Genomic DNA, 17,397 nt, shown 5'->3' with positions numbered 1-17,397 from the left:
TTCCTAGTAATGGATTATTCCCACCAAGATTATTCCATCCACCGACTCCGGCAAATTGGTTTATATGAGGCCCAGCAAAATTTGCCCCTGCCCCCTGGTGAACTTGTGGGCGGAATTGGTTGAACTGCGGGAGTCCTTGGAATTGATTGGCCGCCGCATATGGGTTATTACCCATCGGCAGAACATTGACCGCTGGAGCTGGGTTGCCCCCAGCCGGTGCATTTGGTTGAGGCGGATTCACCCCAAAAATGTTTGGTTGGGCCTCCACTTGAAGCCTTGCCACTAGCACTCCATTTGCTGCCTGATTTTCATTTTGGCCATTTTGTTGGCCTAACAATCGATTAAACCTCTCATTGATCTGAGCATTTTGAGTGGCCATGGTTTGAGCCAAGGTTTGAGCTACGGTTTGAGCAATAGTTTGAGCTGCCTCCTGCATTCTTTGATTGCTCGACATTTCCATCGTACGGAAGAGTTGTTGGAGTTCCAACGATGTGGCCAAACTTGGTCTCAAGACCGGTCCTTCGGCGGCTTCCATAACATCTTCGACCACCACTTGGTCGAGATCGACGGCCGCATTTCGGCCAAGGCCATTTTGGCCTTGCTGATTATTCGGAATATCTTGTGGCTGAGAATTTGTAGGAAGTGAACCAGCCATGCTCGACTCTGATTCCAAATGAAGTCTAGACTCTTCAAATTCTTGATCTCTTCTAGGATTCCTCCTAGTGTTTACAACCATACAATTCTTTTCTAGTCCCACCGGGCGTGCCAAATTATGTTTCCCTCTTTTCGGCCGGGTAGGCCAATGGAAGGAGTTTTTGGTCCTTCTTCTCTTGAGATGCGTAGGCGTGCCACCACCAAACCACTTGATGGCTTGGATGGAAAGATTGTGTGAGTGTGTTTGCGCTTCTGATTTCTTAATCAAATGATTGATCGACCAAGCAAGGAACCTCCTCTTGGTCTAGGTTCTTTTTCCTCCTAGAGGTCAAGGATGATTGAGCTTTGTATGACTATTTTTAGGATTTTTGTGATAAGTGCAACGAATGTAAATGCAGTAAACGAAATGACAGAAATGTAAATGCGATTAAGTAGATTAAAGCGATAAAGACTTGAATTAAACTTGAATGTAAAGACAATTGAAATTAAATTGCAAGAATGTAAAGCTTACAGTAGGAAAACGAAGAACTTGGATAATCTGAAAAGCTTGAAAGATAAAATCCTAGACTATGAATTGAAATGTACAGGATAAAAAGATAGGTTTTGTGTGTTCAGTTGGCGGTCCTCTTCTTTTCTTCTGACGATCAATTTATAGAGCTTCCTTCAGCTCATGGGTTTGCCATTAAATGGCCTCAACTAACTTTCATTGAAAATCCTTTCAAAATTAATGTCTTCCGGAGCTCTAGACATTTAATGAGAATTTTCCAACCATCATCGACTCCTATGGTTGGTCAGTAAAATGAGATCAGGATAGTAGGGTGGCTACAAATCTTCCCAAAATTAATGCCTTCCGGAGCTCTAGGCGTGAACTTCCTGACAATTTGCTTCTCTCACACCCTTGCTCAAACACCTTGGAGAACTCAATCTACCCTTGGTATTTCATGCACTCACTAGTTTCCAGCTACTTTACCTCTCTCTCACGGCTGCACTCTTGCCTCTATCTTAGCTTAGCTATATCTTCGACCAAAGATGAGAACATCTTGAACCAAGTCCTCAAATTAGGCTTCCATGTTTCCTGCAGGTTGTTCTCTCCTTTACCAATCAAAAGCAACTTAAAACAAAAGCCCTGCATGGAAAAACACCCAAGGAACCCAAAGAGAGAGGTTAAAAACATGTGGAAAAAATAGAACAGCAGAAACTAGACGGCCGGTTGCTTTTCTTCAATTTCTTGTGTCTTTTAGTTGGGCCAAATTCCTCCAACGGATTTTTCCATCCAACCGCGGATCTTTGAGTTCGACGGAGGATTTTTCCACTGGACGAAGGATTTTTCCATCCAACCACGGATCTTTAAGTTCGACGGAGGATTTTTTATGAAGTCGACGGAGGATTTCTTATGTAGTCGACGGAGGATTTTGCCAAATAATTGGTGGGTGGGTCTAATAATACCAATCATGACATATACATATATATATATAACTTAAACAAAAAGCAATAGGCCAATTGGTGGCCTCTGAGTCATCTTCAGAAAATTCCCACGCCATTTTCATATATATATGTATAAAAAGTGATTGTAATCATGCAAACACTAAAGCAAAGCTTTAGCCTTCCCGTCACTTTCTCCCACCAACGCATAGTTTTATATTGAAAAGTTGGAACCCTTTACTTTGTTTAGCATCTTTTCTCTTCCCTTTTGCAGAGAATTCCTACGCCCCATTCATCAATTGCATCTGCTCAACTCCAACTCCAACTTCCCCATAGCTGTGTGAGCTCCTCCATAGCCAGTTAATCCATTAACAGGTAACTTACTATCACATGCCAAATTCTTTATCATACTTAAATTTAAACTGATAACAACAGGCCAATTGATGGCCTTTGAATTATTTTCAGATTTTAATGCATTTTTTCCTCTCACAGCCATGGTCTGCATATATATATATATATATATATATATGTAAAACTTAAACAAATGGCAATAGGCCAATTAGTGGCCTCTCAGTCATCTTCAGCAAAATCTTCACGCCATTGACATCATGTACTGGGATATTTCTGGATATAAAGGCAACCCATTGAGTGCATTTATATAAATGCATTAGTTGAGGCTAACAAACAATTCTATCATATGCAACTTGATCTGATGTGCCTTCTGCATGAATAGATATGAATAAATATATTGGTGCACCATATTGTTGAAGCTCAATTATGTATTGTTGAAAGGGGCACCAATATGTATTTATTCATATCCGATGTACAACAATTAAATAGATGCATTTATATTGTTGAAAGCATTCTTATGGGTTATAATTAATTGCTGTGAATTTTCAACCACACTCAAACAGAACTAAGAAAAACTTAGGGAGAATTTCAGCACAAAGATTTCATTACAACAATTGAAAACTAGAAAGAGAAACTAAGAGAATTTGAGGGAGAGAAGGGAGGGGAGCTCTAGAGAAGTGTTTGAGAGCTCCCCCCCTTGGGGGTGTGTTTTGAAGCTTGAAGACTTCTCTATTTATAGGGCTAAGAGGGAGGAACATCATGATGAATTCCAACACCACCATTCCTCTTTTAATACAATCCATAACTCCCACTTCATCTTGTCTATGTTAGTGTGGTTGGAATCAATTCCATCCCATACTTCTTTTGTTGCATCTCAAGCTTTCTTCACATGGGTTTGCTGGTTTCTTTTTTTAGCATGGAGGTCTGGCTCTTTATTTGCTGCCAACCCATGTGCTGCTAGTCTTTGTTGCTGGCTAATAAAGTTCTTTTGTTGTTGCACATGTGTTGCTGGAAAAACGAATTTATCTGAACCAGGCTTGGTGTAGGAAGGCCTGAGGTTTCAATATGTATCCAATGGGGCTCAAATTTGGATATGTCATAATAGACACCCATTGGAACAACCTTTATGAAGAATGAATTCCCATCTGAGCAGTACAAGTGTACAGTTTGGGCCTTGCAAGTTGACTGCCGAAAATAGACTGGAATTGACTTCATTGCGGTCAGCTTGTGGGCTTGTTTTGGGCTTGATCTTCCCTCCTACAAAATCTGGAGAAATCTGGATCTTCAAACCCTTTGAATTATCTTTCCAAGCATATGCAGCCCAGCTCAAGGCAAAATCAGAAAGCCCTTCAAATGTGATATTCGGCCCAGTAACGCAGATGCTGCCGAATTTGACCTTAAGTTGCCAAAACTTGTATAACTTTCTCTAGAAGACTCGGAATCATAAACCGTAAAATTCTCCAAAAACTAGACTTCCGCATCTTTCCAATGATGTATGGCTCATCATCTGGTTCTTCTTGAGCAAGTATAGTCCAATCCGTGAAGTTGAGTGATCTGGCTTGACGTTAGTGCGTAGCTAGTAGCATCGAGACTGCTGCCTTCTCGGTAGGGCTCGACCCTCTTGGGGTGTTGCCCGCTTTGTCTGGCCCTGTGGGGCATCAAAGGTGAGGTAACTGGCATTCTCTCTTGAAAAAACGCTCGCAAGTCTGACGAAATTTTATCCATTGCGTCCATAAAGGATGTTTCTATCATGTAGGCCTGCCTAGCCATCAGATCTTCCATCTAGGATCGCGCTGGTATGAATTCAGCCACACAGGCCATCGTCATTGAGAGGCTAGCCGAAGTGTTGACCGGTTGCTCGGTGTCGGCGGCCATTATTGGTGAAGTTGACTCAGGAGTACTGGAAGTCATTTTGATTCTTTTGTTCTTGAGCTTTGTTTGTGACCTAATTTCCACCAAAAGGTTTTGACAATATGTCCCACCGGGCGTGCCAAAAATGTTGATGGCTTCGAATCTCGCGGCCTGGTGCTCTGGGCCGAGGGGATCCGCATCAACACGGGTCATCCTTCTTTGGTGCAGTGTAGTTGTGCACGGGCATGCCAGCACGGTTTACCGTGCGTTCGAGGATGATACGAGTGGATGAATGGATGGATTGCGCGTCTGTTTGAGTCTGACCTCAAATCAGAGCGACTGTGACCGAGAGAGGAACTGATCTCGGCCGTCAGGTTCACGGCCTGAGCTACAAGGCCGTTAACGATGTTGCTAATGGTGGATTTGTAGGTGGTGCTCCGGCGCATTGCTGGATTGCAACGGTCGTATGATATGTGGAAAGAACGGAAAAGTAACAAGGATGGTGCTCCAGCGCCCTGAAAAATCAAGGGTCGTTTGATATATTGATGAACGGATTTTCTTACAATCTGTCACTACTCCTAGGAAAGCAAGTAAAGGTATTGAAAGTGCACTACAGAAAGATAAATGACAAGAAAGTATAATTTGCTCCGTGGGATGGGAGGCTTGTGTTTTTGGTGTCAACCCTGTAAATGTAGGTGGAGCCTGGTATTTATAGAAGAGACTCTGGGAGGAAAGTGAAGCTGATATCTGCATGACGTGGTTGATCAAAACTAGTGGGTAATCTGGACAACATTTGACGTGAAGCATGGTGGTGTGACCCCCATAAATCTCGGTCGCCGCCCTGATCGTCGGCTCTGCGTCTTGGGCCTTGGAGGAGCATTTAATGCTCTAGTATGATAGTTGGTGACTTAGTCTTACAAGTCACAAGATCTCGCGCCTAATCATCCTGATTTTACTCACCATATACTGTCTCCAATCACTTCCCTTCTTCCCTTACGCATTAAATGCTTTTGCACAGATCGTAGGTCCTCAGCTGCAGTTAGGAGCATCACCTCATTAAATGAAGCGTGGGACCTCAATGACATGCGGCAACGCCCTTGACTTTTCCCCTTTAGCCGTGTATTTGGGGGATTACTATTTTCTTCGTTCAAAGCTCACCGTGGCCGTGATGATTTCGCCTTCATAAATCTCCCCTTTTTTACGAGGAAGAGCGGATGACAACCTTTTGGGCAGGCACCTTAGCCGAGAGGCTGTTTCTTCGGTCGGCCTCACAGGCCGAGAATTTTTAGGTACAAACAGCCTTATTGAAACTGGTGAGTTCATACTCCATTGATACGCAGACAAGGCTTGACATGCTGCAGATTTCTAATGAAAAGATTCTGGGAGACCACGAGAGGCTCATGGCTAAGCTTAAGAGGTGTCGTCCTCTTCCTACAGAGGCTTCCAAAACATAATGGAAGTTTATGGATTTTACAGTGCCTGCTCCTTCCTTGCAGGTGAAGAGAATCTATCTATTGTATGCTCATTTTCTGTTATAATAATTGGGCAAATTCTTAAACTTGCACCTATGGTTTTCACGTCTTTTCAAAATCACGGTTTGAACCTTGTGCTTTATAGGTTCAAATAACCATAACAAATCTCTCAAATTACATATTTCAATGCATGTGAGTCCGAAACTTATGGCCTGGGCTAAAACACGACCTCATAATTTATTTGTCCTTTTCAAATGGGCATGAAATATAAATTGAGTAAAGGCCATGATAACATTGCAATATAGTCACTACTACAATTTTCCCTTATCCTGGCAACTCTCTATGGTCAGTACAAACCCCATTATTGGCGGAAATTCGTCAGTAATAGCTTCCTGACGAGTGCGGCGACGAAAATGAGGGTCATCAGTAAAAGTCCTGTCAGTACTACTAATACTGACGAAACAAATGGCCATTATTAAATTATTTTTTTCTCAAGATTATTGTTTTAGGATTGGATAGTAGTGGCCAAACATTTGTCAGGATTGTTCTTAACCAAAACAAAACAAAAATAAAAATTGATTGTTTGCCAATTTCTTTGTGTGCTGATGCACCATTAAATCTCTTTCTTTCAAATGCCTTTTGTTTTGTAATATAATCTGCATATTTTTCGTTCTTAAAAAAATAAATTGATACTGAAAATGTAATAACAATTATAAAGTACACTAATATAAATACTCAAAGATTTATCGATATACAACCACCATCCTTATAAAATATAAAGTACCAATGTTGATTACAATAGCCAAATATACAAAGGTCTGCCTACATCAGTAGAGTTCAAAAAGTTTTGTTGCCCAACCTATTCAAAATATGCCATGCCAAATGTTCTATCTCTGACACTACAAAAGTATGCATACTGTGACTCAAGGTGACGTAGTTGTGTCCTCGCAATATCTTGGATGACCCTGCCTTCGTCTGAATCCAAGGCACCTGATGTGGTTTAACCCCAAGTCCTTCACCAAATGACTCAAGAAATGCAATGCCAGAGGGTATGGACTATTCCAAGAAAAGAAGGATCATCCTTGCCTACCTTTTAAGTGCTTTTATTCTCGAACTCAACCAATAACGTTCCTACATGTCACACTGATGTGTGGATCACATACCAGAACATAAGAATATGGTTTTATCAAAGATTAGCAAAACAAGAAATATTGCATCAGCTTGCCTTTTAGAAAATAACCTAAGCCTTTGTCTATCTACATTATCATACCACAAATAAAGTGGATTGAAGGAGCAAGGTAGATTCAAATTTTAAAAAAACCAAAGCCTGAGTCATGTTTCACATAATTGGAGGTTCTAAAAATTAAAAATATTGACAAAAACCATAATTGAAAGAAACAATGACTAACATAAAGAAAGTAGATACAGAACATGTGGCTGACTGTTATTTCTAGCAATTGCCAATGATGCGACCACCTCTGCAGACAGAACATATATAGGACCATAAGCATGCGAAAGTATTCATTCCCAATTAGATGTCTTGATTTCTCATACCTGAATAATAAATTAATGGATGGATTCATAAATAAAAAAAGAAAAAGAAAGAATCAGACAATCACAAAGGTAAAAGCTCTGATAACAATTTTAAAACCCATATACCATTTCATTTTAGGGTCAGTGATTACTAGTCCTTTCTTCATGCATCCAATGTAGGTTTGTGAATGTGTTCTCTCCGTGGCTTGAAGTGTTGCTAGTTGATCTGACAAACCTAAAAGTTCAACCAGTAGCTTGCTCCAATCTACAAGAGAATGGTTTGAAAAAAGAACCATTAAAACCGCAACAAAAAGATCAACATGGCATTTTCATCAAAGCCAGATATTGTTGATCTTAATCTAGATGAGCTGTAAACATCATAGCTAAGCTAATAAGGATCAACCTCAGCAACTGATCATGGTAAGCAAACCCAGAAGTGATATCAAACAAGTGCATCATATAACAATATAAAAATACAATCTGGTCAAAACCAACATCAGAAAGAGGACAAAAAGCCCCCAGCAAACCACCAAAACCCCAACAAAAAACGAAAACAGAACCACAACCTAAACAAGCCCCAAACTACAAGAAAATCTTATTCAAAGAACAACAATATCATAGAAAAAGGTAAAGGGAAACACACCAGGATTCTAAGTTTTCAAAAAACATTCAACAATCCTGCAATAGATAAATACATGCATACCCACAAATCAGACTTCATCAACAAATAATAAAATATTGAAACAAGAGCTTTAAAAAATCAAAGGATATAACCAGGCTTCACATCTACAACTCAACTAGTCATCGTCCATGTCTACATCATAAAATTTGTTTTCTAATTTTTATAACTAATCAGAAGGATTCATGGGTCATTTACCCATACTCAAATACCTTAAAAAATAAAAGAAATAGGAAACAAAAATCTCACCAGAATAGGGGCCCTCTTTAAAGAAGAAGAACCAAATCAGACCCATTTGAAAAGAGCAAAGAAAACCCCCAAATTTAATCTCCCTGTTAATCTGAACTAGTAGATAAAAAAATCACAACCACATGATTCCTCGAACTCCAACAACTCTAAGGAAGAAAACAATTTCTTCTTCAATGGAAAAAAAAAAGAGAGGAAGAGGGAGGAGGGGTGAGTGAGTGACAGAGAGCAAAACCCAAAAACAAAAGAAAAAAAGAGAGAGAAGAGATGGTCTTTTTTGCTCAATGAGAGAGAGAGAGAGTCGGTTTGGAGGTAGTAGAGAGAAAGTTTAAGTAAAAAAATTATATTTAAGTCTAGTACTGGCAAACCAACTCATCAGTGCAAAAATTTGGCTTACAAATTTGGGTGCTTAATATTTTGGCTTCGCGCCATTGAAGGGGCTGGTGTTGTGGCAAACCACTTTACTAGTATTATTTAGTAGGGACAAACCACTTTACTTGTCAGTAATGGGTCCTAGAACTGGCTAAACTGCTTCTTCGTCAGTAATAGGTTGTTGGTATAAGCTAAAATTGTAGTAGTGAGTAGTGAAGAACATTAACTACTATATACCCAAAACTTTAGATTAAGGATCTCTCATATATTTGGATTCATGGGCTTCCAGCCTATATCATATAACAAAATATGTGGGAGCCTCAATTCATCCTTTGAGGTTTATCCTGATATTACCCATTTCACGATGTATTCTTAACAACCGAAATTCACAAAATATATTTCTTCGTTGAGGTGTCGATTGTAACAGAATCGAACTTTATTAAATTCATCATTTTCTTATGCCAAAGAAAGATGTGGTGTACCACAATTTGCAATAATACCTCAAGGGTTGTCCATTTAACTGTTGGAACTTCAGGTTCTCAATATTGCCAGATTTTGAACTTCATGCCAAAATCGCATATTTTCATGGTATGGACATTCAATACTCTTAGATTTTGAACTTCGGGCCAAAATCACATATTCTCATGGTATGGACATTTTTATAATTTCTTGTACATATTTCGGGACTTCAGGTCCTTACATAATTGTCCATGTTTTGAGGAACTTCTGGCATCTCATTTAATTGCTCATCCATGAGTTTAAGGAACTGCAGGTTCCCTTTTGTATATAGTGACGGTTTACCCAAAATGGTTAATATTTATGTATGCGTCACTATTCATGTATATGGTACTATTTATCAGGTCATGAATACGTGTCTATTCATGTGTACAGTACATTTGCCAATACAGTTATGATTCATGTGTACTGTACTATTAACCAATACGATACTATTACATTATTAAGGAACTCCAGGTCCTTATTTACATGTCAAGGATCAAGGATCTTCAAGTCCGATCTCTTGCTTACAAATATAGTACTGGAGAGACTGCCAGCTCTCATATCATTATCATCATCAAGGATCTTCAGGTCCTGATGTAGTTGTATGATGAGGATCAAGGAACTTCTGGTCCTGATCTTTGTATGCTGTAAAAAAACCCATCATACCACACAATTAATTCATAAAATAAATTGCTTGTAAATAAATTGCTGGTATGGACGATAAACCCGCACCATACTTTAAATAAATGTACGATAAAATAAATTCATAAAGTACATTGCTTGCTGTATGGGGGTTAATTCCGCACCATACTTTAAATAATAAAGTAAATGTGCGATAAAGTAAATGTGCTTACTTGGGCATTAATTCTACTCCATACTTTTAAATAAAAAGTAAAGGCAGTTGTGTGGACGATAAACATACGCCACACTTTTAAATAAATACTGTTGTATGGGTAATAAACCTACACCATACTGTAAATAAAGTGACTGTGGGGATAAAACCACCACTAAAAATATAGGAGGTGAAACCGTCCATTCAAAGTATAATATATATATATATATATATATATATATATTATATCACCATTATAATATGTTCTACTAAACCAAAACAGCTCTCTTATTAATATTATATATTATCACATTAAAGTGATTTTTCCACAGGTTTGAATCCCCACCTCCTGCTTTTCCACTGTCACAACACATCTGCACTAAGAGCACTTCCAGCAAGGAGGCTAGGGGGAGGGTTGGGGGGTTTGGGCCAAAATCTGTTTCCAGCAACAAAAAATGGCCCGGCCAAAGTGTGGGACCTAGCAACCTGGGCTGGCCTGAGTTTTGGGATGACGTCAGACCTGGCGTCCAAAATTTTTTTATCGTTGGCGCGTGCCCGCTACAGTACCCCCAACGGCTAGCTTCCACGTGTTGGCGCCTGGGCTCTCCGATCTGATTTTTTCCTCCAATCCAACGGCAGCCAATTTTTGTGCAATAAAAAAATTAAAAAAATACCCAAAAATTCTGAAATTTTTTTCTATAAATACCTACCAAAACTCTGCACTTTCAACACCAAATCCTCATACATTTTCTTCTACTTCTACTATTATTCACTTTTTACTCAACATTTTATTCACTTCCAAATTGTATATTTATTTATCATCTTATGGCTTCTTCTACCGACGGCAGTGGGGCATGGAGCATCATGGAAAATGTTTTGTTGTGTGAGTGTTGGGTCCAAATTTGTCATTATTCCGTCTCGGGCAATGAGATGAAATTTTGTCATATGTGGAAAAAAATTCATGAAGAATTTTGTGGAAGATCGAGTTCAACCCTTACGGAAATGTTATTATCTAGTAGGTGGAAAATTCTCAATAAAGAGTTGGGGAAATGGAGAGATGCCTTGGCAAAAGCGATGGACAACCATAGGAGCGGGAAAAATCTTACCAATGAGTTAAATTATTTGTAATTTTCATTTTATTAATTTTAATGTCCTAGTAATTTTTTTTTAAATGTTTCTTGCAATTTATATATTTTGTTAATATTTCTTGTATTTCCAATATTTATTTAAATGTTTCTTGCATTTCCAATATGTTGTTAATATGTCTTGATTTTCCAATCATTTTTAAATATTTCTTGCATTTCCATTATTTTGTTTATATTTGTTGCATTGCCAATATTTTTTTAAGTTTCTTGCATTTCCAATATAGTTTTTTTATATAGATTTTGCAAGCACAAATGTGGTATGGTGCTACTGGTCAAGGCAAAAAAAGTATCAACCATAACCAATGTTGGGAGGTGGTGAAGAATTGTCCGAGATTCCGAATTATTCCAACGGGTCCAACTGTGGTATTGAACGAGACGCCACTCCATGATTCACCGGCATTGGATTCGCCTATGGATTCCCCGATCAGTCAAGACTCACCCATCCAAAGAGAGCCGAGGCCTATTGGGAGGAAGGTGGCGAAGGCGAAGGCGAAGAGAGTGAGTAATTCTACTAGTAATGCATCTAAATTTTTGGAGGAAATTGCAAGGCAAAGAGCCATGAGACTTGAAATAGACAAGAAAACCCAAGAAGATGAGAGGGCATTTCAAGTGGAATATACAAAAGAAAGGGAGTATGCACGCAACCAAAACATTGAGAAGAAGGATCGGGAAACCATGGCCATGGATACAAGCCACATGTCCCCTGAAACAAAACAATTTTGGAAGCTAGAACGAAGGGATGTTATGAAACGAAGACTTTTTCGTGATGATGGACCTAGCAACACAGATTGGTTAAATGATGAAAACCATTAAGTTAGTTTGCTTGCCTTTTATTTCATTGTATTTTAATGTTTTGTTTTCAAAATTAGTTGTAATTCATGTATTTTATTTCATTAGTAGTATTGGTTTTATTTGAGTGAATAAAGAAAGCATTCAATAAAATACCTTTTTATTCAAGACATTTCATACATAAAAAACAAATCACAAACAAAGCATTAAAAAAACAAAGCATACCTAAAAATAAAATATAAACATAATAAATATAAATAAACTTCTTCGTACTTCACTTCATTCACCGTCATTGCCTTTCACCGCCCATAAATGCTCCATCAAGTCAACTTGACATCGTTCATGAATACAAGACGATTGCATCTCCGTATATCGATCAATCATACGGGCCATTACACGACCGTCCCTAAGCAATGGTTCATGCTGCGCTAGTTCTCCATTTGGCCCCATGGGTTTTTCATAAATTCTTATCATTGCAGTGTTCATTGGATCCGGTTCGTACACGTCTGCAGACTCGTAATCATACTCATCCTCCACAATCATGTTATGGAGGATGATGCATGTCATCATTATGCTCCTCAGCACCTCCTCATCAAACAGACGTGCCGCACCCCTAATAATAGCCCACCGAGCTTGGAGGATACCAAAGCACCTCTCCACATCTTTTCTGTACCCCTCTTGATGGGCAGCAAATAACTTTTGCTTCTAGGATCGCGGATGCGGAATTGATTTCACAAATGTGCTCCACCTCGGGTAGATGTCGTCAGCTAGATAATACCCATTTTGGTAGACGGTATTATTGATGTCATAGGTGACATTCGGGGCTTCACCTCTCAAAACGTCGTTGAACATCGGGGATTGACCCAGGACGTTCAAGTCGTTTTGAGATCCAACGACTCCGAAGAAAGCATGCCAAACCCATGTATCAAATCCAACAACGGCTTCAAGGATGATACTTTTTTGTCCTTTTCGATTCCCATAATCTCATTGCTAAGCAGTTGGGCAATTCTTCCACTGCCAGTGCATGCAGTCGATTCTACCAACCATTCTTGGAAATCCTCAAGCTTCGGCTTTTTGTAAAAGCCGTTGCAGGTCCCTGGGGGTAGGTCTGCGCAAGTAGTCCCTGGTGTACAGAGTTTCGACTGCATCACAAAATCTCACCAAGCTCTCCAAAGAAATGGACTTCCCCCCCATCCGGGCAATCTCATCCACCTAACCAGCAGATGACCCATACACCAATATTCGTATAACAGTTGTGAACTTTTGCTCGGGAAGAAGTCCCAAATTTCCAGCACAATTTTTCTTTTGAACAAAGTATTCACAAGAAGTCCCGTGGATGTGCAATAATGTCTTCCAATATGTGGATTCCACTTTCACAAGATTGATGTTTTTCATTATTTCCAAATGTGTGGGCTCCACTCAAGACTTTACAACAACTTTTTTTTAAAATTTCCCTCATTTTAGTTTTTCCTTCAGACCAGAACATTCTCATCACTTCTCTCTCGCTCTCCCTCTCCCTCTCTCACATTTTTAGGATTCTCTCTCACTGGACCTTTCAAGAGCTCCAGCTCCTTGTTCGCTAGAAGACTATTGCTCGAGCCCTATTACTTCAAAGTTGAATGCTCAGTGACAGTCCCAAGGTGCGATTCTCTAAAGCCCTAACCCTCAATGCTTGATTATGAGTTTTCTTATAGTTTAGAATCATGTTCCCTACTGCATTCATGTGGTTATAGGCCTCATTGTCTTCAATTCTTGATTTATACGGCACATTATTTTCGTTTAAATTCAGAAAGATTGATATCGTTAACTATTTTCCTCGATTTATTTAAATATTCATTCTTTCAAGCTCGATCTCTGTACGTCTTGGATTCAGTGTTCAGTTCTGAATCGGATTTCAATTTTCTTTTCGTATATTTAAAATTGTGTTTGATTTGCTCTGTTTTTCTTAATAAAAAAAACTCCAGAAATATATGAGTATCTCTTCGTTTAAGTAATTCAGTTAGATTTCTCGGTGAGATCGAACTAGTTTTCCCCGATTCTGTAGACGTAAGTTTTGAGCGAATTTTGCTTCAAAACTGAGGAATCGAATTTCGAATAGATGTAATAGATGTATTCTGGTGTAGTGAGTGGAGCTCCTGTAGAAACTGATGTGAAAAAAGAGTAAACTGTAATATTTTGAACTGTAGCCTCTCTCTCTCTCTCCCCCTTTCTCCCTTTCCTTTTTATTTCTTTGTTCCCATTTACCTTTTAACATAAAACTTTTAGAATTCTTATTCAAGAACTCTTGGTATACTATGATATGATCAGGTAGTGTATCTGGAGAATTTAGAGGAAATATGGAAATGTGGAAATGCTACTGAATCATTATTACATAAGAAAAGTAATCGAGACATTGAATGAAGTGTAAAGTTTAGAAACTTCAATGGTTATGGCCTACCCTTTCAAGGAGTTATATGGTGATAGATTACATAACGCATAGCTCTTATTCAGTTTTAACTGCTCTCCTGTAAATTCCGATATATTTTTGTAACCACAAAAAAAAGTATTCGATATATTTCTTCTTGCTTTTTGGTTTCTAGGTTTTGGCTTTTCATTTATTGTGTTGGGAGCTGCTGTTTGGTAGATCTTTGGAGGTACGCTTTCCAAGTTACGAACTCTTTTACACATTTGTATTGAAATTGGATGTTGTATTCAGTTGGTTGATGCAGGGATATATAATGTAATGGTGGATGGGTTTTGTTGTTGGGAATATTTGGAGGTGGAGTTGTAGTTTTGGACAGGTTTTACTGATAGCGTTGTCTTGGTCATTAATTAGAATTGTTATCAAGTTCAATTATATTATGGTGTAAATGGAATAAAATTTACCGCATACTGTTTTTTCCATGTTTTGATGGTGTATGGAATCTTGAATTATGCATGTTAGTATAACTAAGTTGGTATGCTTAGCTGTTGCTTCAGTGAAACTCTACTTCTCTGTTCAAGTTTAGTTGTGTTAGAAATTATATTAATAATATTGTATTAGAGGATGTGCCTTCTGTCTTCTTCTTTTTTTCTTTGGTAGAGGTTGCTTCCTCACAAATATTTTGCTACTCATCCTTCATAAGTGATAACAACAATAGACATAGGAGTGTCCTACTTTACATAGTACTTCTTACAATGTTTTTATATGCCTTGAAATTTGTTTTCTTCTTCTAATTCTAATAGTGTAGATGTGATGAGAATTGATAAATCTCATACCTTCATAAAGAATTTACTCTTTTATCAGCTTATTCATCAGTTATTGATTTTCTATAAGCCCAAATTTTAATTCACAAAAGGAGATGAAAGTGTTTATCTGCTGGCATTTATATTTCCTAACAGCGTATTTGTCTGTGTTCGTTACAGAAATCTAGGGAGAGAAATCAAAGGCTAGTTACATGGTAGTCACCACAATGTTGACATATATTTTCCCACCACCTCCTTCTCTTTTCATCACAGCAATGTCAGTGATTAGCTTCACATCATTAGCTAGTCTTGGGCTTTCAGAGCTAAGGGGAAAGCACTTACAATATTCGAAGTTCTGGAATTCCGGTTCTAAAACCTCTGCTGCAAAGAAAATTAAACTATCTAGTAGAACAGGCATGCTAATAGCTTATAATCCGGCATTTCTTGCTGGTGTCGCATCACTTGTGCTTTATCCTCAAGAGAATATCAGAATCTTATTGCTTTGTTCAGCTCTAACCATTCATTTTTTCAAAAGGATTTTTGAGGTACGACTCTACCCTCATCTTTTCTCTGATTTCTTGAGTATGTATTCTTCAGTGATCTTCAAATTGGAACTAGTTGCCATCTATTTACTATCTGGTTATACCAACCAATTAGTGATTTTGCTTACTGAGCATTTCTACAAGTTTAATCACTTGACTATTCAAATTCTAAAACCTCTTACTGGGCATATGTAAACTGCTAAGCTGATGGGCTTTTCCTTTATATCCATTTTCATGATAGAGATTTACTTTTATGTGTTTTAATTCAAATAAATAAGTAAGATAGAAAACAAGAACATTTCAACGGGGGAAGGTTTAAGCAACTACATGCAAACAACAGTTACTCTATGATTCAAATTCAGAATTTTGTTAATTTTTCTGATGCTTCTCATTCGAAAATATGTTTTTCCATGCTTCATAGGTTCTGTTTGTTCACAACTATAGTGGAGGGATGATTCTTGATAGTGTGTTGCCCATCTCTCTGAGTTATTTTCTGTCTACCGCAACTGTGACTTACGCTCAATACTTAACGCAAGGGTTTCCAGAGCCATCAGTTGATTTGAAGTACCTTGGATGTCTGCTGTTCCTAATAGGGATCTCTGGCAATTTCTATCATCACTACCTTCTTTCTAAAATTCGGTCAAAGGGTGACAAGGATTATATGATTCCCAAAGGCGGTTTGTTTGGACTAGTGATATGCCCCCACTATCTTTTTGAAATCTTAGGATTTGTGGGGATTTCTCTTATTTCTCAAACTCTGTATGCATTCTCCTTCACCATAGGGTCAGCTTTATACTTGATTGGAAGGAGCTGTGCTACGAGAAGATGGTATCTTTCCAAGTTTGATCATTTTCCCAAAAATGTCAAGGCTCTCATTCCATTTGTTTTATAGATGTTTTGAATTCAAAAGTATACTACAGATTATGTATAATCAGTCTAGTGAGCATGTGCTGAGTAACCCAAGGCACTTCTACTTAGCTACTGGATCTTTAAACTTTTCTCACTCTGAGTGATCCACAAGTATTTTGATTATTCTGCTTATTTCTGAATGTGGTTCATACAACAATGATCAAATATACATTTAATGTAGTGTGGTACTCAGTGGATATTTTTACAATATTTATAATGATCTATGACTTGGGGCTAGTAAAGAATTTTCAGAATTTAGTTTACAAATGTCAAATAATTAGTCACAAAATTACAGGACTAATTTCTTGATTACAAGGATGTCGTTGGATCTAATCTAACGACTCTAAGAAGACCACTTGTAAGTTAAAGACTTGTACTGGAATCATCCTCTCACCTTGCTCAGTAAGTCTCTCTCCCTCCACCCAAAGCAAGTTCTTCTCTTTCATGAAGTGCACATCTCCCATTCCCCTTCCTGTTTCATTTTTCTAGTTTGAACATTCAGTCCTCCCCTGTGAGATGAGCATTATATACCAAAAAAATAAAATCCATGAGCAAACTCGAAATTGGCTACATTACTTCAATCTTCTCCTTCAAGAAGCTCCAAATTTTTGGTGTTGAGGTCGAAATTCTTGAGTTTGAACTCAAAATCGTCGACATTGTCATATTTGTTGAAATACGAAGTGATTACTTACGAGTTGATCCTCTATTTCTGGATTTGATTATTGCATCGAATTGTTTCACTATGTATGTAGGCAAGACTTTAGAATGTTTCACTAGAGCCTCACCGCCTAGAATAACTCTAACTAAATCCAAAATAGTTTCACTAAGTATAGAAAAATCTTTGACGAAGTATATGGGTTATAGGTTCCATTAAGGCTCAGTCAATTTTTCAATTAAA

At 38.2% G+C, this 17,397-nt stretch overlaps 1 protein-coding gene and 1 long non-coding RNA gene across 4 annotated transcripts; one reads left to right on the top strand and one right to left on the bottom strand.

Moving 5' to 3' along the window:
• Positions 1-6,454: 6,454 nt before the first annotated feature.
• LOC110769974 (uncharacterized) lies at positions 6,455-8,676 on the bottom strand. The gene is made up of 3 exons (XR_002528659.2): positions 8,212-8,676; positions 7,410-7,548; positions 6,455-6,893 (listed from the first exon to the last, which is right to left on the bottom strand). It is a non-coding gene; the product is annotated as an uncharacterized LOC110769974 (long non-coding RNA).
• Positions 8,677-13,301: 4,625 nt separating this feature from the next.
• Positions 13,302-16,631, top strand: LOC110769972 (uncharacterized). 3 transcript variants are annotated; one of them, XM_021974039.2, is made up of 4 exons: positions 13,302-13,484; positions 14,424-14,477; positions 15,229-15,593; positions 16,012-16,631. In XM_021974039.2, exons 3-4 carry the CDS (start codon positions 15,261-15,263, stop codon positions 16,480-16,482), a joined length of 804 nt encoding a protein of 267 aa, XP_021829731.1. In that variant the 5' UTR covers positions 13,302-13,484; positions 14,424-14,477; positions 15,229-15,260; the 3' UTR covers positions 16,483-16,631. The 3 variants fall into 3 exon arrangements, with proteins under 3 accessions (XP_021829731.1, XP_021829732.1, XP_088103949.1); XM_021974040.2 differs by having other exon boundaries at positions 14,424-14,490; XM_088247823.1 differs by lacking the exon at positions 14,424-14,477.
• The last annotated feature ends 766 nt before the right edge of the window (positions 16,632-17,397 follow it).

Source organism: Prunus avium, chromosome 2, assembly GCF_965620075.1.
Source record: "Prunus avium chromosome 2, drPruAviu1.hap1.1, whole genome shotgun sequence".
NCBI classification, from domain to species: domain Eukaryota; kingdom Viridiplantae; phylum Streptophyta; class Magnoliopsida; order Rosales; family Rosaceae; genus Prunus; species Prunus avium.
Note: the sequence above shows the minus strand (reverse complement) of the source record. Positions and strands in the feature narration are given on the sequence as shown.